General features: G+C 39.5%; 1 protein-coding gene across 1 annotated transcript; it reads right to left on the bottom strand.

Annotated features, from left to right (window-relative positions):
- Positions 1-1,464: 1,464 nt before the first annotated feature.
- On the bottom strand, positions 1,465-25,341 carry LOC115439274 (synaptopodin 2-like protein). The gene is made up of 5 exons (XM_030163093.1): positions 25,214-25,341; positions 18,667-18,818; positions 18,288-18,578; positions 17,179-17,567; positions 1,465-4,407 (listed from the first exon to the last, which is right to left on the bottom strand). The coding sequence occupies exons 1-5, from the start codon at positions 25,313-25,315 to the stop codon at positions 1,880-1,882; spliced, it is 3,462 nt and encodes a 1,153-aa protein (XP_030018953.1). The 5' UTR covers positions 25,316-25,341; the 3' UTR covers positions 1,465-1,879.
- Positions 25,342-27,269: the final 1,928 nt, after the last annotated feature.

The following is a 27,269-nucleotide window of genomic DNA, read 5'->3' as shown; positions in this document are numbered from 1 at the left end:
TGTAAATAATAATTTTCTACCACAACTAACCATCTACTTTCATCACATCTCTCATTAAACTTTCGGAAATATTGATGTTTTTATCTCAAATCCTCATGAACAGGACATCCTACAGCTGTAGACATGATGTGTCCCAATACTTTTGTCCATATCATTTATAAACATATTTCCTTAGAGTTTAATACATATCCCAATATTACATTTATCGTTATTGTTTTGTATCCCAGACCCTGTTACACCTGAATTCAACATGTCCACATACTTTTGTCCATATAGTGTACATATGTATATATACTGTATATATATATATAACGTCTCCTTTTTTAGCCTTTTCCTGCTTTTCTCTCTCCACAAACTTCTCTTCATCACATCCTCAGGTCTTCATCGTTCGACACAATATTTACACATCTGTCCTTCTTCATCTCGTCAGTTTTCATTCTACATTTCAATGCCCTTTCAAGACTTTTTGCAACATGTTTTTCTCACACCTTGTAAAACAGTGTTCCCTTTAATTATCACCAAATGTGCTGAATAAATCTACGATGGAGTATTAGGGCCATCGGAGGAAGGTGTCGCAAATTTACAGAACAAAAAAAGCCTAGTTATTCTTGGACATTGAACCTCCTCAGACCCAGCTATGGGTTTTCTGTCCACATCTGTGGACAAGAGTTTCACAACTTTATACAAAAAAAGAGAAAAAAAGAAAAGAAAACTGTCCACCACAAAGGACATTCCATAAAAATTTTAAAAACTACATCTGAAAAACCTGTTGCATCATGATGTTTCCTATAAAGGCACTTATTTAATAAAAAACAAAAAAAGCTGGTATTCTGCTGACATTTCCACAGTCTTAGGGGGTTAAGGAGTCAATTAATGGGAGAAAATGGGAGATTTATGAGAAAAAACTTGAATATTCTTTAGTAGAAAAAAGTAAAAGTAAAGTAAAATTTGAGGAAAATGTTTATTTGTTTGTTTGTTTATTTAACCTGTAATAAATTAATCAAAACTTATCACATATGTGGATGATCTGAAGCAGGGGTGTCAGGGTGTTCAGGGTTTACGTATAGAAGAATATGATCTCAAGTAAATACTATCATAACAACCTATAAATAATGACAACTATACATTTTCTTTGGTTTAATGTGAAAAAAGGAAAATTTCATCATGAAAATGTTTACATTTATAAACTATCTTTTCACAATAAGATGTGAATAATCGAAATAACGGATGCATCATGAACGGATTAAAATTTAAGAAAAACAAGATCAATTGTACCAATATTCTGCTTGTTATTAAATATTTTGTGTATTTGTAGATCCACTGTGATCTGTACATTATAATATATATGTGTAAATGATAAACTGAGGCAGAATATTGTTATTTTTCTAAATAAATTTCAGGTTGCTCACATTATTTACATTATTTAAAGCATAGTTTGTAGATGTAAACATTTTCATCCTATATTTTTACTTTTTTCAGTGTAAAACATAAAGAAAAGTTTGGAGTTAACACTATTTATATGTTATTCTTTTATTATTGTACTGGTCTGACCCACTTGAAACCATATTGGGCTGAATGTGGAACTGGTTTGGTCGAAAGACATTTTCCCTCGATACATTGTGAAGTAAAATTTGCGAAAAACCTTTATTTATTTTACCCATAATGGCCCTAAAACAACATCACATAAATGAGTCAAAATGTTAGAAAATGTGTTACATATGTGGACGATCTAAAGTGATATAAGGATAAAATATTTGGCTGGTGTTTTTCAAAGCAGCAACGCTTAAAAACGTCATTACCGGTGCTGAAAACAGATTTATGTGAATCATCCTCCATGTTCCCATCAGCCCCTTGTGTCTGAGGTCTGAACGGTAACCTTTCAGTGCAGGGTGGAGCCAGGACGCCAGACGCTGGGCTGCAGACCCAGGTTGGAGGTGCTGAACCTCGGCCTGGGGACCCGGGACGGTTGGGTGTTGGAGGCCGCCTGCCGGGGCCCACATGAAGGCCCCAGTGGACTCAGGTCTGGGGTGCTCTTGAACTGCCTGCTGGCCTGTGGGGGCCCGGGGGGCTGGAGGTGGGAGAAAGTTGGGGGTTGGACTGGACCGTGGGCGGAGGAGAAGGTGGGGAGCTGGGGGAGAGGGGCGTTGGGTGCAGGAGGGGGCGGGGACAGAGGAGAGGAGTCCCACTGGGGTTGGTAGGGAGCCGTGGGGGGCGGGGACGTGAGGTCAGAGCGCCACAGCGGTTCGCCGAGCGTGGTGGCCGACCGCGGGACGATGACCTTTAGGGCCGGCCCCGTCGTGGTCGGAGGTGGCGTGGAGAAACGCTTCACCTCGTACACTCGCGCCGTCTTCTGGACGCTGCCTGTCATTCCTCGCTGCTGCTGCTGATAGGAGGGATCCTGTGGAGCCCCGCCCCTATAGCTGAACAAAGACGAGTTGAGCTGGTAGGGCTGGTGGCTCAGAACGTCCACAGGTTTGATGCCCGACTTCTGTCCTTTAGATCCAGCAGATTTGGGGGCGCTAGTCTTCTTCTGAGCCTTCAGGGGGCAGGAGGGAGAGAGGAGGGGGTTGTAGCTGATGGGAGGCGGAGCTCGAATGTTTGACGAGTACTTCCAGGTGGCAGGGAGGGAGGGTGTAGGTGAGGGCTCTCGGGTCTGGGCGGGGGAGTACGGAGCTGCGGCGACTGAGGGCGACCGCTCAACCACGTAGCGATCCATCCTGCTTTGCCTCCGGGCGAACAGCTGACCTCCTTTTCCTGCGAACTGCGGCACCTGCGGAGCCTGGGGTTTGGGGGCCACAGGGGGCGGTTTGGAGCCCCGCTGAGCCTGCATGAAGTTGCAAGCTTCAGCTCCTAATCTCAGCCAGTCTTCCTCAGGCCCCGACTCGTGCCCGGTATCCCCGCTCGGTCCGGCCCCTGAGCCCCTCACGAAGTGGTCATCCATGTTCTGGACCATCGACAGCAAAGCCGGGTTTGGCGACACATCCCTGTTTTGTACGGCGCAGAACATTGGCTTCTTGTTGCTACGGCGACGGGCATCGTTGAGGATGCCGGTGCGAGCGGCGGGGACTGAGATGCGTTGCTCGCGTGTTGCCAGGGAATCTGGGGTAGGAGATGCGGTTGCCATGGAAGCGTGGGGACCAGGAGTCACCGCACCTGTCATGTTGATGTAAGGGTTGACGGACGGAGACGGAGGAGGCTGCGTGGACACCTGGACCGGTTCAGGGAGATGCGGCTGAGGGGTGGGAGGGGCCATGCCAGTCGACAGATATGGATAGTTGGGGGCAGGTTGAGAGGTCAGTGGATGTGGGGGTGGAGGATAGAAGGGCTGAGCAGGTGAAGCGTGTATGGAGGCCTGGGGAGGACACGTGGGTGGGTTTGTGGTGGACTGAGACAAAGATGTGGATGACAGAGAGGAGGGGGGTGAGTGGACAGAGGGGGGGGTGTGATCAGATGAGTTGTTATTTCTCGGAGGGATGTACAAGGAGGTGCTAGACACGGCTCTTTTCGCATCCGGGCTTGACGAGTGGCAAGTAGGTGAGATGGTCACCATGGAAACAGCTGCCACAGGTTTGGCTGGTGTGATTAGGGGTTTTGGTTGGGGGGGCCGGAACATGACAGAGGTCACGGTTCCTCGTGAGGAGGTCGAACCGGGGGCGAAGGGGCGGGCGGTGCGGTTCAGAACGCCGAGGTTTGGACCGAAGCTGCTGTTCAGGTCTGAGTCCGTGACATTAGGGTTGGGATTTAGATTGGCGTTGCCGTTTTGACTGGGAGGGGGCGGGCTGAGGACGACGCTCGCCCGGCTGACAGCGACAGACCCCCCATTGGACAGAGCCAGAGCTGGAGGAGACATATGCGCAGGGTTAAAGGTGGCGATCGGCTGCTTCGTGGTGCCGTTCTCCAGCTTTACGCCCTGATAGGCCGAGACGACCGGAGCCTCCAATCTGGGGCTTTGATTGACGGAACCCAAAAGTCCTGGAGTCTGACAGGTCGAAGATAAGTCCAGGCCTGGGCTGTGATTGGCTGTCGGAGTAGTTGGAGTGGTCGGCGTGGTGGACGGGCAGGCGGAGCTCCTCCTGTCCAGCAGGTCCAAGTAACCGCTATCCCACGTGGGGTCAAAAGACGCCGAAAATCCCTCCTCGTCAACTTCGGAGCCACTCAGAATGGAACTTCCTCCTTCCTCCTCGGTCTCCCCTCCCGTCTCCCCTTCTGTGTCCCCCCCTCGGTCGCCCTCAGCTTTGCCGAAGCAGGTCAGCGTGTACTTCTTGGCTCTCTGGCGGCGTTTCTTGAACATAAGCACCCCTTTAGAGTTGGGGTTGGGAGCATCCGTCAGCAGAGAGGCGATAGATCTGCATTTAGTGCGAGCTTCTTTCACTTGTTTTTCCACCAGACTCTCCCCACGCTGGAGCTCTGCACGAGGGGAAAAGAAAAACAGGTTCAACAGAGACAAAGACGCGGAAAAACAGTGACGGGATTTGCGAATAATAACAATAACAATGCATGAAGCGGCGTGGCGGCTGTGCCGGGGCCAGGCTGATTTCTCCAGTATTATCACAGCGAGGGCCTGGGATGAGGATTACCCCTGACAGACAGGAGAGTGTGTGGAGGATTTAGAACAAAGAATTCCTGCTGCTCTCCAAAGTTGAGTCACACACACCAGGAAGGTTCTATCACTGTCGCTGCGACGCGGCTATTTGAGGCTTTTTATGATCTCACCTCACCTTACACGAATGTTACATGTGAAATCGAGTCGACTGGACCCACTATTACACCATCCCATACACATTTTTACAGTTGAAATCCTTTTAACGTGGGATTCACACTCATAATTGGCAGTGGACTGTAAAATATTCATGTATTTTAAGCAGAGCTAGTTTTAATATCAGCATTTTACTTACAAATCAAAAGGTTCCAGCTCTTAATTTGAATATTTCCATTTTATTCAACTTTATTCTTTGTCTCCACTACATCCCAGAAGCTAATTTTTACTCCATTACAGCTGTAAATTATTTGAACTTTGCATGAACATTTGAGTTTTTTTGCAACTTTATACTTACTCCATTATATTCCACTGCTACAAATATTGAATGTTCAACCCCAAAATGTGCCTTTTTTATTGAATCTATACGGCACATGTCATGCCAACAAAGACATTTATAATTTTCTGTAAAATAATAAATGGATTGAAACCCATACAGTCTTTTTCCTTTTCATTTTTGAGCTCATGAAAAGCTGACTTTTTAGTGATACCCGCTACAAATCTTGTACTTTACTCAAAGGTTTACATTTTATCCAGGTATTTTATTATTTACTTTTCAGATCACAGTTTTTCATCTTCTTCCCAAAAGGAAATGTGCATCTTTTATAAACTAAATACACCCTTATACACAAAAGTCATCATTACAAAGCTGAAATGGTGACAAACATGACGCTTTTATAGAATATGATGCATTTCTTCTTAAATCACTATCTTTAACACTCTAAAAAGTTTTAAAAAGTTCATATATTAAACTAAAACACTCACAGGGATCATTTTACTGCACAATGAGTTCTTACTTTACATACAATGGAGCATTAGTACATCCTCCTAAGTATCTGAGCTATAAACAGCTCATGTGTGAAACATGGCATGAGCTTCAAATGAGCTCAAACATAATCCAAAACATGATATCATTGCTGTCAGGCGGAAACCTCTTATGTCTAAAATGGTTATTTTTCAGGAAACTGGAAAAAGTATGTATATTCTAAATAAATGAATGGAGTTAAAAGATGTAGTCACATGGTGTTTTGAACACCTGTCAAAAGATGAGATAAGATAAAATAAGATAAGATACAATAAAATAAGACATACGTTATTGATCCCCCAAATGTGCAGCAGCACAAGACAATATACATCAAATACAATAATTTTTTTTAAGGATTTAAAAACTATAGAAAAATCTGTTAGTGACTAAAAATGGCAAAAAAGCAATAATAAATAAAGTAACAAGTGTGCAGCAAGTGCCATTGGTTAAATATTTCTAAAACATGAAGACTGACTAATAGAATCATTTTATGACAAGAAAAAAAAAAGACAAAAATGTACTTATGGGGTTTCCGCCTGACAACGATGATATTTAAGAGTAAGAAACTTTCAGGAACTATTTTACTGCTAAATTACCACTTTAACCCATCATACATTAGATACGTTTTACTGTTAATAATACAAATCAAATCAAATTTTACTTACATAGTGTCAAATCATAACAAAACTTATCTCATGACACTTTACATATCGAGTTGGTCAAAACCAGACTCTACAGATACTAGTCTGTGTACAGTAGTTGTGTGTTTTCTGCTTAAAATATTGCTTCTTGGAAAAAAAGAACTGTACAATTTTAAAAAAGGAATATATTTTCTAATTTACACATATACATATACAGATCTGGACACTAGAATTAAATAATAAATCTCCACAACAGCCCCCGCACAAGACAAACATCCAAAACTCAAACTATTCAACTGTTCAGTACGACTTGAAGTGGAGTCTTACCTCTGCCAACAGTCTGGACCGTTCGTCCACTCAAGTCTGAACCTGAAGGAGATGTGAGATGCCTCATCTCACAATAGTCTACCGCTGTGTCCTTAACCTCCCTCAGACCCTCCCACGCCCACGCTCACACCGGGACAGGAGTGGAGTGGAGTGGACAGGAGCCGAGCCCAGCGTCCACCTCGTCTCTCAGGCCACAGCCCACGGAACGACCTTTGTCTGCGTCCGACGACCCAAAGCAACTACATGATGTCAACCCACTATTCCTGTCTGTGTGACAGGCATCAAACACCTGTCCAGGCCCTGTCGCACACCGACAAGGACGGGAAGAGCCCTCAGAGGGGGATATTTAGACACCACTGTCATCCACTGTATATGTGTGTGTGTGTGTGTGTGTGTGTGTGTGTGACTACATGAAGCCAATTATAGGTTATTAACCAAAGCCCGGTCACAAACACACAACTGACACACAACTCAGCAACGTTATGTTTCAGTCTTTCAGGTCAGATTAAGTTGAAAAAGTTGGATCATTTTTAATCTGAAGGGTCTATATGTAGAATTTCTACTTTCATATATTTAAAAAAATAACCTAAAATTCTCATTAGTGTTTAGAATAAAGAACTGTTAAGTTCTATATATTAACCCTTAAAGACCCAGTACTATTTTTGTGGCACTTCCCTAATGAATTTTTCTTGATATTTAACTTTTCCTAAATTATTTATGACCATTTATCTCAGTGGTTTCCAACCTTTTTTGACTCATGACCCCATTTTAACCCTTTCATGCATGACATCTACATTTGTGGACACGTAGTTTAAGCTCATTTTCCAAAGGGTTCTAAAGGCAATGTTCTCCAAACCCCATGGGTTTCCCCTCTATAGACCCTAAGCAGTACAACGAACAGAAGTGTCCTCTTACTTTTAGAATTTGGACTGCTCTGTGATCTCATAACGTTATCCTCCTAAGACCCAGCTATGGGTTTCTGTCTACGTTTGTAGACAGGAGTCATATCTTTATACAAAAAAAACCCCAAAACAAACAAAAAACAGCTGTCCACTGCAAAGGACATTCCATCAAGATTTTTAAAAATGTGTCTGAAAAAAATATTGCATCATGATTTTTCCAGTAAAGGCAATTATTTAATAAAAAAAAAAGCCAAAACTGAAATATTAAATATCTTCTTAAAAAAGCCTTTTTTTAAAGTTCAAAATGCATTTCAACTTTAGCCTAATTTTGAGTAATAAAATCAATCTAAAAAAAAATCTAGATAATTTTTTTTTCATTTTCATGCTTGAAAGGGTTAACATCACAATTTTTTTTTAAACTTTATTTTTGCAAAAATTAATTTGTTTTTGATCATGTAATAGTTTGCTATATTATGTTGCAAATAAACATTAATTTAAATGACATTTAGTCTATATAATGTATATTACTGTGGACAGAGGCAGTAAATCCAGGTGTAGATTACTGCACAAAGTGAGAATGTGATTTTCCTTGGTCAGGATCTGTCCAGTCAGTCCAGCTGGGATTTACAAGGAGGACAATTAAAACTGAACAAACAAGAACTGAAACTATGAATTATGAAAGAGCTGCAGCATCTGAAACTGACCACAATGAACATTTGACAGATAAACAGAATCACTGTACTGCAGTTTTAGATGCAGATTGTCTGATATGGATTGTGATTGTCTCTGTCAGCTCAACATATATTTTTTATTCGTAAGCTGTTTTTTATTTTAATCAATTACTAGAAATTTCATGTGACCCCATGTGGGGTCCTGACCCCAAGGTTGAAAAACACTGCATTAGAGTGTTTAGAATAAAGAGCTGTTAAGTTTTATATATTAACCCATAAAGACCCAGTGCTACTTTTGTGGTAGTTCCCAAATTAATTTTTCTTTATATTTAACTTTTCCTAAGTTATTTATGACCATTTATTATCATATAATCTTCTGTATTTTGTGTTTTTTCAGTGTAAATCTGGTATTTTCCTATATTTAATTTGCTGATCATCTAGAACTTATTAAAAGCTCAGATTAAAGTTGAAGTTTATTATTTTAGAAACACACAAAACTGAAGAAAAGGTGACTTTTACAGTTAAATCTCTTATTAACTGAACATAAACCCAGTGTGTCCATCCACTGTCATTGATCCAACTCCATGGGTTTTACTGGTGAATCAATGTTGTTGAAGATGACAGTGTTTCCATGGTAACTACGGAGCTTCTGAACATCCAAATGGGTCATACCTGATGACCATGAAAAGATGAAGAACTGTATTTTACACCAATTATTTACATGCATTAATAAATTGCGTGGTTCAGAAGTTATTAAACATTTTAGATCAGTAGATGGTTTTAGTTGCCAGTGGCTGTTTGGGTCTTCATGGGTTACATGAATATACTTCCAGTGATGGGCCAGGGGATTTATGTGACCACTAGAGGGAGTAGTGAGTCACTGTCGGTCTAACAAGGTTGATGAAAACTAACACTAACTGAGTTTAAATTACCATTAAAGTGCTAGGAAATAAATAACTTTCAGAGTTAAAAAAAAATAAATAAATAAATGTAGTGACAAGCAAGATAGTGTCAACGATGAAAACAAACAGCTGACTAGCCAAATTTGAGCTAAAATTATCATTAGAGTGTTGGGATGAGAACCATAAGAAACAACTTTCACAGACAAAGAAGTGATAAAAATAGAAGCTGTTGTTTCATTCACTGAATGTAAAGAATGGAGTTTGATGCTGAAATGGCAGCGTTTGTTCAACACGTGTGAGTTTGATTCTGATTTTTATGAAGTTATAAAGTCATTATGGGATGTTCTTATCTTTGCTAAATTTTCATCTGTTGGTTCAGACTAAACTGTGACAGTTCTGACCGTGTTTGTTGGATTCAAACAGATCTTTAGTTCAGCTACTGACAACACAAACCAAACAGAAAACAGAGGTGATTAGTGGTTTTACTGTGGCTGTTTTCAGTCTAAAAACAGAGCTAAGCTAATAGAGCTAAGCTAACAGAGCTATAATGTAAACTATCAGCTGATGTGAAGATTATAAGACACAGTGTTATTTGAGCAACTGTTAAAATAAGCATCTGTGAGTTTTAGTTTGAAGAAGAAAACCTGAGGATTCCATAATGCACATGTGTGATAGAGCCCCAGTAAGAAACGCAAAGCAACAAAGTGACATCTAGTACTGTTTAATGTAGTGGATTTAAAGACCTAAAACAACTAACAGGTGCAATATTTAAAAGTATGCAAGAAAAGATGAGCAAAAATGCATATTTAGTACAAATTCAATAATATTTTTCATTACATGCACTGGTTAAAATGTCATCAATCAGTAACATAAATATGTTGAATATATCTTAATGCTACATAATAACCCCAACCCAGAAAACAGAGGTGATTAGTGGTTTTACTGTGGCTGTTTTCAGTCTAAAAACAGAGCTAAGCTAACAGAGCTAAGCTAACAGAGCTATAATGTGAACTATCAGCTGATGTAAAGATTATAAAACCGTGTTATTTGAGTGAAAACTTGATGACACCATAATACATTGGTTAGCATTGATTCTTTGGTGGTTTTGGTTCTAAATGTGTTCTGGTACCAGACTGACCCCTACTGGTGAGAGTTTGGAAAATCAATACTACATCGAACAGCTTTAAAGACTAATCAGTGTTTAGGTAAATAAAACATGAAAATCTAAAAAAAAACCACAGAAAAATAATCTGATACTGACAGTGAAATGTGTATTCAGCATAAATCAGTCCAGTTATTTATATTTCTATACAAGTTAAAAGCAGTTTTAAGAGCTTTATGGATGATTCATGGGCTAAAGATAAGGTGTTTTTGTTCTTTTTAAGGTGCTGGGGTTAACATAGTATTTCAGTTAGACAATAATGGCTGAGCAGAGTGAATGTCTATGCTCTGACTGTTGTCAATGACTTCATCTGAATGAATGTTGCCGTAATCAGAGCCGTGTCCTCCAACAGCAGAAGCTGAACAGACTTAGTTTAGAGCTTTACTGTAGGAAGAATGTGCACTAGAGCGGCCAGAGACCTGCCCTTTCTCACATTACACCCATGTATACACACTGTATTCCACCTGAATATGGGATTGTTAGCATTCGAGCTGAAACGAAAACTAGCAACGAAGGTGTGATTTGAACTGAGATGAAAAGAAACAACTTTCAGAAACATCAGTACTAAATAAAAAACAAACATACACTAAAGTCAGATCTGTTTAAAGGTTCAGTGTGTGATATTTAGCGACATCTAGTGGTGAAGTTGCAGATTGCGCCCAAAAAACTCAATGAACCTTTAAAGTTAAATACTGAGATTCAATACCAGGCAACTTAAAGATTCATGAATACACAGATACCACAAAATATATAACTGAACCTTTAAGAAATAGATTTGATAATAATTATATTTACATTCTGCTTTTTCAGTTTTTTAAATCAAGTTTTTTTGCACCAAAAATTAAACTGAAATGAGTCAGTTCAATAAAATAAAATGAAAACTCACACTTTGGTGGATTAATACTGAACAAATAAATTATAATAATATAATAATAGAGGCCATATTTACTAATGTTATGCAACATTAAGCTATATTTAATATATTTATGTTATTTATTGATGAAATTTTAACCAATTTATGTAATGAAAAATGTCATTTAATTTTTACCCAAATTTGCATTTTTGCTCATCTTATTATTATTATTATTATTATTATTATTATTATTATTATTATTATTATATTCTTTTTTTTTTTTTTTTTTTGGTCATAATTTAAAATATTGCACCTTTTAGTTGTTTTAGGTCTTTAAGTCTACTAAATTAAACTGTACTAGATGTCACTTAGTTGCTTTAATGTTCTTCCTGGGGCTCTATCACACATGTGTATTATGGAATCATCAGGTTTTCTTCAAACTAAAACTCATAGATGTTTATTTTAAGTCATTTAACAGACAATGTGCGTCAAATAAAAATGCGTTTTGTCTGAAAAATAGTTTCTCTTTTATCTCGGTAAATATTTCTTTTCAAAATAGAACCAAAGTGCTTCCAAACTTGCTTCATAACATTCATCTACATCCGGTTTGAATTTTCAGCCCCTCTGTCCTGCTTTTAGGACCAGTTTCATAGAAGAGCCCATTTCACAGATTCCTCCAACGGCCCAGACTGGACCCTTTGGTGGACTGGTTTAGACCCACGGGCCGCATGTTTGACACCTGTCATCTATAAAAAAAAAAACATTTCAAAATCTGTGGAGGTGACCACTTCCTCTGTAAATATACAAAGCCTACTTTATTGTAATAAAAACACAAGGGTTCTCATTTCCAGGTGATTGTCTGCTGACCTCATGGCCCACGGTGCATATTCAGCTGTGAGCTCTGCGTCCAGTCTGTCCATCAGGAGCTTCAAAGACTATAAATACAGAATACTCTGAATACTGACAGAGGAGATAGAGGAGACAGAGGGCTGACGGACGGAGGACGGGGGGGGGAGGTGGAATAACTCTGCACAGATCTGGTATATGTCACCTCACCGCCTGCCAGCCTGTAAGTGTGACCAGATCACCACTAGAGGGAGACAGACATGTGTTCTACTGCAGGGGGGTCCGACCCTGGTCCTGCAGAGCCACTATCCTGTCTGTTTTAGATCACGGGGGTCCGACCCTGGTCCTGCAGAGCCACTATCCTGTCTGTTTTAGATCGGGGGGTCCGACCCTGGTCCTGCAGAGCCACTATCCTGTCTGTTTTAGATCGGGGGGTCCGACCCTGGTCCTGCAGAGCCACTATCCTGTCTGTTTTAGATCAGGGGGGTCCGACCCTGGTCCTGCAGAGCCACTATCCTGTCTGTTTTAGATCGGGGGGTCCGACCCTGGTCCTGCAGAGCCACTATCCTGTCTGTTTTAGATCAGGGGGGTCCGACCCTGGTCCTGCAGAGCCACTATCCTGTCTGTTTTAGATCAGGGGGGTCCGACCCTGGTCCTGCAGAGCCACTATCCTGTCTGTTTTAGATCAGGGGGGTCCGACCCTGGTCCTGCAGAGCCACTATCCTGCATGTTTTAGATCAGGGGGGTCCGACCCTGGTCCTGCAGAGCCACTATCCTGTCTGTTTTAGATCAGGGGGGTCCGACCCTGGTCCTGCAGAGCCACTACCCTGCACGTTTTAGATCAGGGGGGTCCGACCCTGGTCCTGCAGAGCCACTACCCTGCATGTTTTAGATCAGGGGGGTCCAACCCTGGTCCTGCAGAGCCACTATCCTGTCTGTTTTAGATCAGGGGGGTCCGACCCTGGTCCTGCAGAGCCACTGTCCTGCATGTTTTAGATCAGGGGGGTCCGACCCTGGTCCTGCAGAGCCACTATCCTGTCTGTTTTAGATCAGGGGGGTCCGACCCTGGTCCTGCAGAGCCACTGTCCTGCATGTTTTAGATCAGGGGGGTCCGACCCTGGTCCTGCAGAGCCACTATCCTGTCTGTTTTAGATCAGGGGGGTCCGACCCTGGTCCTGCAGAGCCACTATCCTGTCTGTTTTAGATCAGGGGGGTCCGACCCTGGTCCTGCAGAGCCACTATCCTGTCTGTTTTAGATCAGGGGGGTCCGACCCTGGTCCTGCAGAGCCACTATCCTGCATGTTTTAGATCAGGGGGGTCCGACCCTGGTCCTGCAGAGCCACTATCCTGCATGTTTTAGATCAGGGGGGTCCGACCCTGGTCCTGCAGAGCCACTATCCTGTCTGTTTTAGATCAGGGGGGTCCGACCCTGGTCCTGCAGAGCCACTATCCTGTCTGTTTTAGATCAGGGGGGTCCGACCCTGGTCCTGCAGAGCCACTACCCTGCATGTTTTAGATCGGGGGGGTCCAACCCTGGTCCTGCAGAGCCACTACCCTGCATGTTTTAGATCAGGGGGGTCCAACCCTGGTCCTGCAGAGCCACTACCCTGCATGTTTTAGATCGGGGGGGTCCAACCCTGGTCCTGCAGAGCCACTATCCTGCACGTTTCAGATGTATCCTTCTTCCAACACCTGATTCTAATAATAAGCCTGTCATCCAGCTCTGCAGAAGCCTGATAACGACCATCAGGTGTGTTGGAAGGTTATAATGGTTTTGGATTTTTCATTATAGTTTAGTTTTATTTAGTTTTGACTTTTTTGTCTCTAATTCAGTTAGTTTTAATTAGTTTTCAGAGCAGGTTTGCTAGTTTTTTATTACTTTTCATTATTTTCTAAATGCTTAGTTTTAGTTTAGTTTTAGTTTCTTCATATCTTTTCTCTTCTTCACTGTCAAATTCAAATAAATCCCAGACAGGACTCTGCTGTTTTCTCCCAACTTTAGTCTGCATGTTTCCAGGTAGAGTTGAAAAGCTGACTCTAAACAACAAGTGACGAGAAGTGACAGATCGTTAAATATCATATGGTGCCAGCAGCTAAAATTGCTTGAGGGAAATAAATCGATTTCATATCAATCCAACATTGACAAAGACAAAAACGAAGGGAATTTGTATCCATAATTTTTATACGTTATAGTTGGTTTTGTAAGCACACAATACAGTTTCAGTTAGTTATCTTTTTTTTTTTTCTTTTAATTGTAGCTTTTATTTATTTCAGTCAACAAAAATGTTTTTACAACTCTAGTTTTTGTCATTTCGTCAGTTTTTGTTAACGATAATAACCCTGGTGTGTTGGAGGAGGGAAACATGTAAAACATGCAGGATAGTAATGTTGCATTCCAGAGTCCTGGGGGGTAGAGTACATCCAACCTCAAAGTATTCTAGGTGATCCATGTTGAACATAAACAACAAACATGGAGATCGCAGACTGTCGACAGTCCAGTGTTCTCATATACACAAACGAGATGGAAGAAGCGAAATGACGGATGAGCTAATTATACACTGTAAAGTTTCTTTTCATTGCAAACTTGCCATTGTTGTGTTGACGTCAAGTTGTACTTTGCAGTGAGGTCGGGGTATTTCAATCTGGCTCGACTTTGCACCTAGGACTTCCAGCTCGGACAGGCGTTCCAATGCATTTGACCGAGTCGGACATCAGAAACTTCCCATCTCCTAGGACTCTAGAATGCAGCATAACTTTGGAGGACCAGGGCTAGACGCCTGTGTTCCACTGCATGTCCTCCAGCTGCTGGGTCAGCATGGATGGTAATAAAGCCTTAACCCTCCTATTATCCTCAAATACCCTCCTGAGACCCAGGAAAGGAAAAGTTTTGGCTTTTTTCATTAAATAATTGTCTTGATTTGAAGTGGCATAATCCAACAGTTTTTCTAAAACAGATTTTTATTTTTTTGTATTTATTTTACATTTCATGGAAGGTCCTTTGCAGTGGACAGTGTTTTTTTTTATTACTTTTGTCCCCTACAGAGGACAAAAATGCATTGCTGGGTCTCAAGAGGATATTACTAACACATTTTACTCTGGGGTCAGTCTGACCACAGGGATATTTACCTCCTGAAAATGATTTACATAAAATTGTTGACCAAATTTTTGTGTCAGGTACTTTGTTTATTATTATTATTATTATTATTATTATGCTTGAGATGATCATTTTAGAGTGGAGGCATGTGCAGTTGGACAGACTTGGATGTGATCACCTCCATGTCTACATTGGCTTCCTCCTTTTGGCAGGAGTTCACAAGTCAAGTTGTTTCCCACATGCCCACAGCAGCAGGAGTATCAAAGCTCTGGTGGGAACAGCTCCCCCCCATATATCAATTCACACACACGCACACGCACGCACGCACGCACACACACACACACACACAGAGGAACACTAATGAGTCCAACATGTGTTGAGCAGATTAGAAAACTATCATCATGATAACTTTATGCTTAATCAGCTGTCCCCATCAAATTAGGAAAAGTCATGAAATATGAGGCAAATAAAAGTCAACAATTATTTTTCTGAATGATAAACGTTGAGTAGCGTCAGATGGGCTCTGTGCACAGCCCCACTACGTCCTGAACTTCAGGTGGGTCCTTTATTTCCTGTCTGTCATTATTGGACACACTGATTAATCCAGGTGTGTCTAATTAATCAGTAGTCACAACAAGAAGCAGCAGACACACCTGGATTAATCAGTGTGTCCAATAATGACAGACAGGAAATAAAGGAGCCGCCTGAAGTTCAGGAAGTAGTGGGGCTGTGCACAGAGCCTACTGACCCCCAGGATAATACGAGGGTTCAAACAAACACATTCTGTCGTCAAACCATCATTATTTTACTTTAAGCCATTTCAACTTCAGTGTCAGTTTTTCACTTTGACCATATCTGTATGTGTATTTATTAGATTTTTTTTTTATATTGATATATTTTTCTTTTTTTGGTTTTTTGTATTCATTTTATTTCTTTTTTTTTTTTAAATTTATACTATTATGTATTTCAACTTTATGTTTTCATTTAACAACATCTCAGCTTTCACATACTTCAACATCTACTTCAGCTTTAAATTTTACATTTCAACCAGAGTTTCACCTTAAACTATTTCAGCTTCTTCAACTTTAGTTTTTCACTATGAACAAGTTAAAAAAAAAAAAAAAAAGTTTAAGCTCCTCCTTTCACTTTATCTTTTACTTTGCCAGTGTGTCACCATAAACTATTTTAGCTCCTTCAGCTTTAGTTTTTCATTTTGGCAAATTTTCCTACTTTAAAGAATTTCAGCCTCTCCTTTAATTGTATTTTTTTTAGTGTTATAATGTGTTCTGCTTTAAGCTATTTCAGCTTCATTGAATTTGATTTCTCATTTTAACAGTATAACATCAGGATAATTCAGTCGTATTTCAGCAACAGTTCAGCTGCAAAGGGTTCAGCTATCAGTAACCACACACAATGTCTTCTGAGATGGCAGGGTTTTTTGATTGAGACGTAGGGAAGTATTAAAGATAAAGCTGCAGAAAATGGAAATACTCACATAAATACCTCACAGTTATAAAAAGTATAGTTGTAAAAGTATTTAGTTTTATTACATCACTGCTTTTTTTGACTGCGTTCACTGATCTGGTTTAACCCATAAAGACCCAGTGCTACTTTTGTGGCAGTTCCCAAAAATTTTTTTTCTCTATATTTATCTTTTCTTAAGTGATTTAACACTATTGATTGTAATATTATCTTCCTTATTTTGCGTTTTTTCAATGTGAATCATGTATTTTCCTATGTTTAATTCACTGATCATGTAGGTTTTCATTTAAAGTTGAAGCTTATTACATCAAAAACAGAGAAAACTCAAGAAAAAGTGACTTTTTCAGCTAAGATATCAATAACTGAACATAAACCCAGTGTGTCCATCCACTGTCATTGATCCAACTCCATGGGTTTTACTGGTGAATCACCGTTGTAGAAGTTGACAGTGTTTCCATGGTAACTACGGAGCCTCTGAACATCCAAATGGGTCATATCTGATGACCATGAAAAGATGAAGAACTGTATTTTACACCAATTATTTACATGTATTGATAGGAATAGTGGATCAGTTGTTAAACATTTTAGATCAGTAGATGGTTTTGGTTGTTGATGGAGGTTTGGGTCTTTATGGGTTAATAACTTAAAAACTCTCAAACCTAATGATCTGACTGACAGTGTCATTAACATTAGTTCCAGTCTCTGAGGTGATGATGCATTCAATGACCTCTACTCACTTGCTTGTCGTGCTTTGTCCATGTAGGTGGTGGTCAGTTCATCGCTGAGCGGTGTCTGCTGTGGCCCAACCATGGGCACCAGCTGCTTCCCAGAGCCCAGCAGCAGAGCCTCCTTTGCCCGCTCAGGAGACACCAACGGGGGGCAGGTGAGCCCCACGCAGCCCCCTGCCTCCTGGAAGCCGCTGTCTCCTTCCCCCTCTGCCTCCGCCAGGCCCTGGTCCGGGGTCGGGGTCAGGGAGTGGGGGGTGAGGGTGTGGGGGGTGTGGGCCGGTGTTTCCCACTCTGTCTGCAGGGGCTGGTAGATGAGCTCTCTACGGGGGACGCCGACGGGGGTTTGACCCTCCCACTGCCTCTGAAGGGTGACGGTGGCGTCTGTGGCGCTTTCATACCTGAGATCAGAGATGGAACTGGTCAAAAATATCAAATAATGCATTTTATTTCACATCCCTGAACATCACAGACATGGAGATCAAATCTAGACTTCCAGAGACTGTATTTAAGCATTTAGATTCAGTGGGACTGTCCATCCATCCATCCATCCATCCATCCACATATTGTATTAATGTATTCAGATTCAGTGGGATATATACAGTAAATTTAATTTTTAAAAAACCCTGGGCTCTTACTAATATCTGTATTTATTACCTGTATAATAAAAATGATGATAATAATAATAATGATAATAATAATAATAATAATCAAATGTTTGCGGCCTCAATTGGCTAAAATACAACATGCTGACTTTCCTGAACTGTTTAAACTATTTTTTGCTGTATACTATCATCATGGTTTTAAAGGAAACAAAAGCAGAAGTTAAAAATATAGTTCTTTTCTTTTTTGTCCTAAACAGACATTAGCCAGTGCTAATGCTAATTGCTAATGCAACTGCTAAGCGCAGTGTGTATTACAATGGAAAAGAAACTGAGTTTTTCTTTTTTTTTTTTTTTTATAAATCTGTTGTTTAATGTAGAATACAGTTTTTTGTGAGGCCTAAATGTAGAAGAAATTGTGCATTTTCCAAACTATCCATATTAGTGTCATATTTTTGGTCCTAAACAGACATTTGTCCAGAGTTTCTCCAGGTTTTCTTAGATGTGTTTTGGACGTACCCGCTCATCTCTGAAGTTTCCTCCTCCTCTTCTTGGTTGTCATATCGTGCAGGTGACCGTGCATGAGGAGGCGTTCGGCGTTGGCGGCGGTGTGGTTGGGACTGTGTGTCTGCGTCACTGTCTGTTTCTCCATAATACGCCTCGCTGTCTGGGGGGGAGGTGATGCCTGTGGGCGCCCCATGGTGGTGGGGGGGCTGTAGGGCATCCAGGGGCGGAGACAGGGCCCTCATGAGGGAGTGGGGCGATACAGAACGACCCGAGCAGGATGAGGAGTGAAATCCAGGCGGCGTCCTGCGAACATACACAACCAGTTAAAAGGATGTGGAAACGTTTGTAAGGTGTTGGTGTTATGTGGGATGTGACCTGGGTGACCTCTGACCTCTTCACCCTCAGGTTGAGTGTGGTGCACTGTGTGTCCAGGAGGCTCATGGCCTGGGCATGACTGAGTTCTGCACACATGTGGTCGTCAATGGCAACCAGCTCATCATGCTCCTTCAGTCCAGCTCGACACGCTTTGCTACGTCTGCGAACCTGCACAAAGAAAAGACGGTACAGCAGGTTCAGTTGTAAAGGTCAGTCAGCGGAAGTGTTGGTTGGGGTTGTGGAAGTGTTTTCTTTATTCTAGCAGGACTCTGAAGTCAAGAACAAACAGATGAAGGAACAGTTTTTATCCCAGAGCCAATGCTGCACTGAATCCTACTGAACTGAAGGGTGCAATATGTGAAGATAATGAATGGTACTAAAGAGATGTGCAATAGTTTCAGAAGTGTGTGTGTTTTAGAGTTTTAGTATTATTATTTATTGTTTTAATCTATTTTTATTATTCATTTTAAGTCTTTTATCACTTGTATTTTTGCACAAAGGATTGCGTCCATTTTCGTTGCACTGTGCAAAACAATAAAGATTCTGTTCTATTGTATTCTATTCTTCTCTTCTATTCTATACACTAATTTATAAACTTTATGGATTTTATGTTTCAAGTGCAACTTCATTCAACTACACAAAGACGTAACATGACACCATTGTTCTCTACGTTTTCAATCAACACCTGCATACACACAAATTAATATGACAAATTAATATGTATGTAAATTAATATTAATTTGTAAAGAACAAAACTAAAAGAAGACTTCTGCACAGTAACACATTCAAACTTAGGTTTAGAACCTTCCACAGGCTAATGCTAATTAATGCTAGATGCTATGTGTGCCAGGATGGGTAAAACACAGACTGAGTTTTTCTAAGGGAAAAATAAAGTGAGTTAACCTTTAACCCTTAATGTGCTAACGCTAGTGCTAATATCTAATGCTAATAGTCGGTACCGTGTGCATATTAGAATGGGTAAAATGAAGACTGAATTTCGTTACTAGGATAATAAAGCGAGTTAACCTTTGATGTGCTAATGCTAATCACTAATGCTAGGTGTTATATGTTAGGTTGGGTAAAATGCAGAGACTGAACTTCACTGTGCTGATGCTAATCGCCAATGCTAATGCTGTGTATATTAGAATGGGTAAAATACAGAGACTGTATTTAGTTACAGGGATAATAAAGTGAATTAACCTTTAATGTACTAATGCTAATCGCTAATGCTAGGTGCTATGTGTATTAGGATGGGTAAAACGCAGAGCCTGATGAATTTTGCTACAGGGATAATAAAGTGAATTAACCTTTAATGTGCTAATGCTAATCGCTAATCCTAAATTCTCTGTGTGTTAGGATGAGTAAAATGTAGAGACTAAATTTTGCTACAAGGGTAATAAAGTGAGTTAACCTTTATTGAGCGAGTGCTAACTGCTAAAGCTAATGCTAGATTCTGTTTGTATTAGGATGAATACAGTGCAAAGACTAAATTTTGCGACAGGAAAAATAAAGTGAGTTAAACTTTAATGTGCTAATGCTAATCACTAATGATAATGCTAGATGCTGTGTGCATTAGGGTGGGTAAAATGCAGATGGAATTTCGCTACAGAGGTAATAAAGTGAGTTTACCTTTAATGTGCTAATGCTAATCGCTAAAGCTAGGTGCTATGTGTGTTAGGATAGGTAAAATGCAGAGACTAATAAATTTTGCTACAGGGATAATAAAGTGAATTAACCTTTAATGTGCTAATGCTAATCGCTAATGCAAATCCTAAATTCTGTGTGTGTTAGGATGAGTAAAATGCAGAGACTGAATTTTGCTACAGGGATAATAAAGTGAGTATTTTGTGCGAGTGCCAATTGCTAAAGCTAATGCTAGGTTCTGTTTGAATTAGGATGAGTACAATGCAGTGACTAAATTTTGCGACAGGAATAATAATTTGAGTTAAACTTTAATGTGCTAATGCTAATCACTAATGATATTGCTAGATGCTGTGTGCATTAGGTTGGGTAAAATGCAGACAGAATTTCGCTACAGTGGTAATAAAGTGAGTTTACCTTTAATGTGCTAATGCTAATCGCTAAAGCTAGGTGCTATGTGTGTTAGGATGGGTAAAATGCAGAGACCAATACATTTTGCTACAGGGATAATAAAGTGAATTAACCTTTAATGTGCTAATGCTAATCGCTAATGCTAATGCTAGATTCTGTGTGTATGTGGGTAAAACACAGACTGAGCTTTCCCATGGGTATAATAAAGTGAATTAACCTTTAACCTTTGACGACCTGGATGTATTTCTTTGAATATGTTCTTTTCATAGATTGACATGTGTTTTCTGTGTCTGAACTGCCTTTGTTGTTGTTTTAAACAGCGTCCAAATGGCCGATCATTAGAATCAGAATAACCCTGAAGTCGTGCAGCTGTTCCCGGAGGCGTCCCTGAGAGATGATGTCACGGGATCCTTCAGGAAGTATGTCTATGGGGGGTCGCAGGGGGTGACAGAGGGGATACATGTATTCTTAGACTGCAGTTTCCTCTAAAGGATGTAGATAAAACCCACTCCTCTGGCTCCTCACTCGTATTTATCAGAGGTAAAAATGTTAAGTGTTCCCTCACCTACTTAACCAGTTTCCCTCTTATCTGCGTCTTTGACCCCTCTTATCTCCTATCATGACACCCGTGAGCTCACACAAGAATGAATGTGCAGACTTTACATCCTGCAGACACATAAATGAGCATCATGAGGGGGTCTGAACAGCTGCATCACCGGTCTGGACCAGGGGGCACGCTTGTCATCCGCCATATGTTCCTCACATACCCAAAAATAAAACCCAGCAGCAAAATCAAGCACATTCTTAGACAGACGGAGGGAAGACAAGAGGAACCGGGATGAGAAATGTGGAAAAGTCAAAGCCAGGGAAGCAGAACTGACCACTTTATTATTCAACAGGAGAGGGTTATGAGTACGAACTAGAAGCTTTTTTCCATCCTGGGCTTCCAGCTCCTCTTAGATGAGCTATTTTGATCCTCTAGGTCGGGTCCCGTTCCCATCGAGGCTTATCGAAGTTATGCCTCACCTAACACATTCACTATATGGACAAAAGTATGTGGACACGTTGAATTCAGGAGTTTCTTTTCTAACAGGGGTCTGGGATACAAAACAATAATGATAAATGTCAGAATATAGTTTTATATTGGGATAAATATCATTTCATTAATCAGTTTAGTTTAAATTTACTTAATTTCTCTCAACATTGATTTTTTTTTAAATTCATGACTATGATTTTAAATGTTCTACATCTAAATTTCTAAACTATTTTTCCTGCTCTGATTGTAAATAATAATTTTCTACCACAACTAACCATCTACTTTCTTCACATCTCACTGAGGAAGAAAAACCATTAGACTTTAAGGAAATATTGATATCTTTACCTCAAATCATCATGAACAGTAGATCTCACAGCTGTAGAGATAATATGTCCCAATACTTTTGTCCATATAGTTTATAAACATCAATATTTCCTTAGAGTTTGATGGGAGATTTTTCTTCCTTAGTGAGATGTGAAGAAAGTAGATGGTTAGTTGTGGTAGAAAATGATTATTTACAGTCAGAGCAGGAAAAATATTTCAGAAATTTAGAGGTAGAACATTTAAAATCATAGTCATTGATAAAAAAAAAAGAACAAAATTAATGTTGAAATTCAGTCCAAACCATCTCTGATGCATTTTAGAAACAAAGATAACAATTTAAACCAAACTAACAAATGTAATAATATTTATCCCAATATAAAACTATATTATATCATTAGTCATTACTGTTTTGTATCCCAGACCCCTGTTAGAAAAGAAACACCTGAATTCAACGTGTCCACATACTTTTGTCCATATCGTGTACATGCAAATGCCAAGTCATCGGTCAGAGGAAGCGGGTGGAAGGCGATCAAACCCTCGTTGTGGTGACCTTATCTGCCTGAAAATCCCTGATAAAGAGGAGCCAAAGCAGCTCCACCAGGGGCCGTCCAACTTTTAACGTCAGCCGGTGTGAGCGGGGTCGCATTCCGCCTCCTCCAGAATAGATTTTCTTATTAGAGAGAACATTCTGGTCTGTCAACAGATATAAACGCAGATGGATGAAGTATTTGTAGAAACCGAGACAATAATCCGACTGTAGAGTTACAATATGTAGCGGTGAGATTTACTGTACATGAAATAAACTCTGTGTCATATAACATCTCTACATTTAAGTTATTTATCACCATTTTTTCAGTTAAAATCAGGTATTTTCTCATATTCAATTCACTGATCATGTAGATGTTCATTAAAGCTCAGAGTAAATTCAAAGGTTAGAATGTCACATCAGTGAAAAGTGAAGGAAAAGCCAAATTTTCTGAAAAATCTGTCATTAACTGAACAAAAATGGCATCTCCAACCACTGTCATTTGTCACTACTACATAAAAAAGGAAATTCTCTCTATTTTTAGCCTTTCCTAAGTGAATTATCAGCATTTATCATAATATAATCCTCTGTATATTTTGGCTCTTTACCTATATATAACTTACTGATCAGGTAAAATATCAAAGTATATTCAAGTGTCAAAACTGAGAAAATGGAATAAAAAGTGACTTTTTCAGCAAAAAATCATAAAATTAACATAAAGCAAGTGTCTCCAACTACTGTCATAAGTGTCATTTATCAAAGTACATGAAAAAATTTGTTTTTAGCCCTAGTAAATGAATGGGCTATTACAATAAAACACAGAAAACGGAAAAAAGTGACTTTTTCAGCTAAATTTCATTAACTGAACATAAACCCAGTGTGTCCATCCACTGTCATTGATCCAACTCCGTGGGTTTTACTGGTGAATCAATGTTGTAGAAGATGACGGTGTTTCCATGGTAACTATGGAGCCTGTGAACATCCAAATGGGTCATATCTGATGACCATGAAAAGATGAAGAACTGTATTTTACACCAATTATTTACATGTATTTATAGGATTAACACAGGATACACACACACACACACACATATATATATAGTATTGTTAGCATATTCTAATAGTATAACATAATTAGTTACATATCATTTTTATTATTATTACTACCACTTTATTTTTTGTTATTTCTATTAATATTTTCTAATATGCAATTCTCTACTTTTTCATTACTGTTTTTATAGTTATTGTTATTGATATTTTCTTGTAATATTTCTTTTATATGTACATTTGGTGTTGTGCTGCTATTAGAACTTTAACCCATGAAGACCCAGTGCTACTTTTGTGTCAGTTCCTAAATGAATTTTTCTCTCTATTTGACCATTCTAAGATGATTTATAACCATTTATTATAATATTATCCTATTTATTTTGAGTTTTTTCATCGTAAATCATGTTTTTTTTTAAAAATATTTAATTAATTGATTCTGTAGTTCATTAAAGTTCAGAGTAAATTCAAAGGTTATTATATCAAAACAGACCAACCTGAAGAAAAAGTGACTTCTTCAGCAAAGATATCAACAAATTAAATGTAAACCCAGTGTGTCCATCCACTGTCATTGATCCAACTCCATGGGTTTTACTGGTGAATCAATGTTGTAGAAGATGACGGTGTTTCCATGGTAACTATGGCGCCTCTGAACATCCAAATGGTTCATATCTGATGACCGTGAAAAGATGAACAACTGTATTTTACACCAATTATTTACATATATTGATTGGAGTAGTGGATCAACAGGTATTAAACACTTTAGATCAGTAGATGATTTTTGTAACCAGTGGCTGTTTGGGTCTTTATGGGTTAATTTCCTGACGGTTCTGCCCAAGGAGTCAAATAAATTCTATCTAATCTAATTCAATCTAGTCTAACAATTAACCACCATAAAACTTGCTGTATATGCATCAAACTACACAACTTTTAATCAAATTCTAAAGAATCTGTGTGTTATGATGAGGAAATACAAGTCCAGATCATACAGTGACACTGAAACACAAACTGAGTCATGACAAGCAGAAAAAGAAGGATTGAAATAGGCTGAGCATTTAAAGATACCACATTATCTCACAGTTAATGAATGAAATAAACATTTAAACTATAAAGTAAGTAAAGCTCCACACAGTCACGGAAAAAAATATTAGACCATCCTTGTTTTCTTCAATTTCTTGTTCATTTTAATGCCTGGTCCAACTAAAGGTTCATTTGTTTGGACAAATATAATGGTAACAACAAAAATAGCTCATAGTAGTTTAATTTCAGAGCTGATATCTATGCATTTAACATGTTTTCTTGATAATAACCAAAACTTCAGTTCTTACATCAATATCTATGGCATTGTACCGACAAAAACAGTGCTTTTAGGCATTCCATGTTTTCTTTTCTGTCTGTTTTAGTCACATGACCCACACAGGAGTTAGTACTGGATTACATAACCATTGCTTCTGATGACTTTTGGTGGTCGAATTGTTTTTTCCGCGACTATATTACAAACACACCGAGCCCAAACTGACCGTCATGCCACCTCCTCCACAGTCATTCCCTTCATGCACATGCACATACTGGGGGTCGTACCTTGGCCACCTGTAGAGGCTTCTGGTGCTCGGCCCCCCCCTGCAGCCTGAAGCCCCAGGGGGCCCCACCTGAGAGGGACACCACGATCTCCTCCGCCACCATCCCAGCTCCGAGCTCCTCAGACCAGATCCACGGACCTGGAATCACAGACTGGGAGATGAGTGTGGGTGTGCGCTCCTCCTCTGGGTGGGTGGGGTAGGGGGGGGGCTGGCTTTCATCTACTTGCACTGGAATGCAGTGTCGAAGTAAGGGAGGGTAAGGGGGGTGGGGGGGTGGGGCTCCACTATTCATTCTCCCTTGTCTCAACACTTGCCATGTCACTCTGCACAGGGGATGTTTGCTGATATACACTCCAGAAATAACTACCATAACCCCCCCACACCCTCTTCAGCCCCCCCCCACTTCAATCCCAGTAGAAGAGGCAGGTGTGAGGGAAAACATGTGAGGAATCCATGCAGGAGTTTTGTGGTTCAACAGCTTCACAGTCGTGTCATGTTGACGGGGGCTGTGGTCCGATGACCCACTTACGGGTTCAATTCCAACCATTTCTGCTGCAGATTATTATTGTTTTTCCTGGACTGAACAATGCGATTAATGAGTCAAAAGGAAACTAACGTAAAAATGAAAATGATGGTGTCAGATTTTAAAGTAATTCACACAAAAATGTACTAAGATGAGTTCAGTTGTGTTCCCTTTGTTTATTGTTTTGTTTTTTCAGTTTTGTTCATTTTACTGATTTTCCTCCCCATTTTTCTTCTTTTCTTTCTTGTTTTTTTCACTTTTTTGGTCTATTTTTAAAACTGCATTAACATTGCCATTTTGACAAAGGCACAAATTATTATTGACAACAGTGCACTAGAATACACCCACCCATCCGTATATATACAGGGTGGGGAAGCAAAATTTACAATATTTTGAGGCAGGGATTGAAAGACAGTGTATGACCAATTAGTTTATTGAAAGTCATGAGAATTTATTTGCCACAAGAACATTTACATAATAGAAAATGTTTTTATTCTATGTGTCCTCCTTCTTTCTCAATAACTGCCTTCACACGCTTCCTGAAACTTGCGCAAGTGTTCCTCAAATATTCAGGTGACAACTTCTCCCATTCTTCTTTAATAGTATCTTCCAGACTTTCTCGTAATAGTTTTGCTCATAGTCATTCTCTTCTTTCCATTCTAAACAGTCTTTATGGACACTCCAACTATTTTTGAAATCTCCTTTGGTGTGACGAGTGCATTCAGCAAATCACACACTCTTTGACGTTTGCTTTCCTGATTACTCATATGGGCCAAAGTTTGTGAAAAGGTATGGATAATAGTGTTAGGTATGATTATGACATCAGTATATGTTTGGTTTCAAAACAATTGACGTAGTGCCTGCTGAGAAAAAACAACTAAATGTTCATTGTAAATTTTGCTTCCAAACCCTGTACATACAATACTTAGCATTAGCATTACCACATAACACTTATTATTATTATTATTATTATTATTATTATTATTATTATTATTATTATTATTATTATTATTATTATTATTATTTATTGTACTATATTATATATTCTATTTTATTTCATTTAAATTGCCTAATTTAACTTTACTCATTATATTTATTTTTAATTGTACATTTTATTATTTTTTTTAAAGTCATTTTAGTCAGTGAATTATGTTTTATTAACCTGAATTTAATTGAAGTGTTTTGAACATTATTGAATGTGTGTATATGGGTGGGTGAAATTTTATATAGACATATACTCTAACACAGGGGTGTCAAACTTAGGGCCCACAGGTCAAAACCAACCCGCCAAAGAGTCCACTCTGGCCCTTCAGTGTAATTATTACAAGGTGAAAATTACATTATGAAAATATAACATTTACAAACTATCCTTACACAATAAAATGTGAACAACTGGAATAAATACAAACAACCTGAAAGGTCTTAAGAGAAATAAGTGTAAATATAATCACAATATTGTGCCTGTTACTAAATGTTCTGTGCATTTGTAGACCCACTGTGATCTGTAAGTTTAATGCGTTCATAATAAGCTGAA

The sequence above is a fragment of the Sphaeramia orbicularis genome, chromosome 19 (genome assembly GCF_902148855.1).
Source record: "Sphaeramia orbicularis chromosome 19, fSphaOr1.1, whole genome shotgun sequence".
In the NCBI taxonomy this organism is placed as follows: domain Eukaryota; kingdom Metazoa; phylum Chordata; class Actinopteri; order Kurtiformes; family Apogonidae; genus Sphaeramia; species Sphaeramia orbicularis.
The sequence above is the reverse complement of the archived record's forward strand: the minus strand, read 5'-3'. Positions and strand labels throughout refer to the sequence as shown.

What these genes read in the sequence shown, in the direction of transcription:
- LOC115439274 (XM_030163093.1), bottom strand. Translation starts at nt 25,315, where the DNA reads ATGGTGGCGGAGGAGATCGTGGTGTCCCTCTCAGGTGGGGCCCCCTGG. An exon ending in CTCAACCTGAGGGTGAAGAG is followed by an intron (nt 18,579 to 18,666) that starts GTCAGAGGTCAC and finishes GTATGTTCGCAG; the next exon opens with GACGCCGCCTGGATTTCACT. An exon ending in GGACAAAGCACGACAAGCAA is followed by an intron (nt 4,408 to 17,178) that starts GTGAGTAGAGGT and finishes CCCCTCGTGCAG; the next exon opens with AGCTCCAGCGTGGGGAGAGT.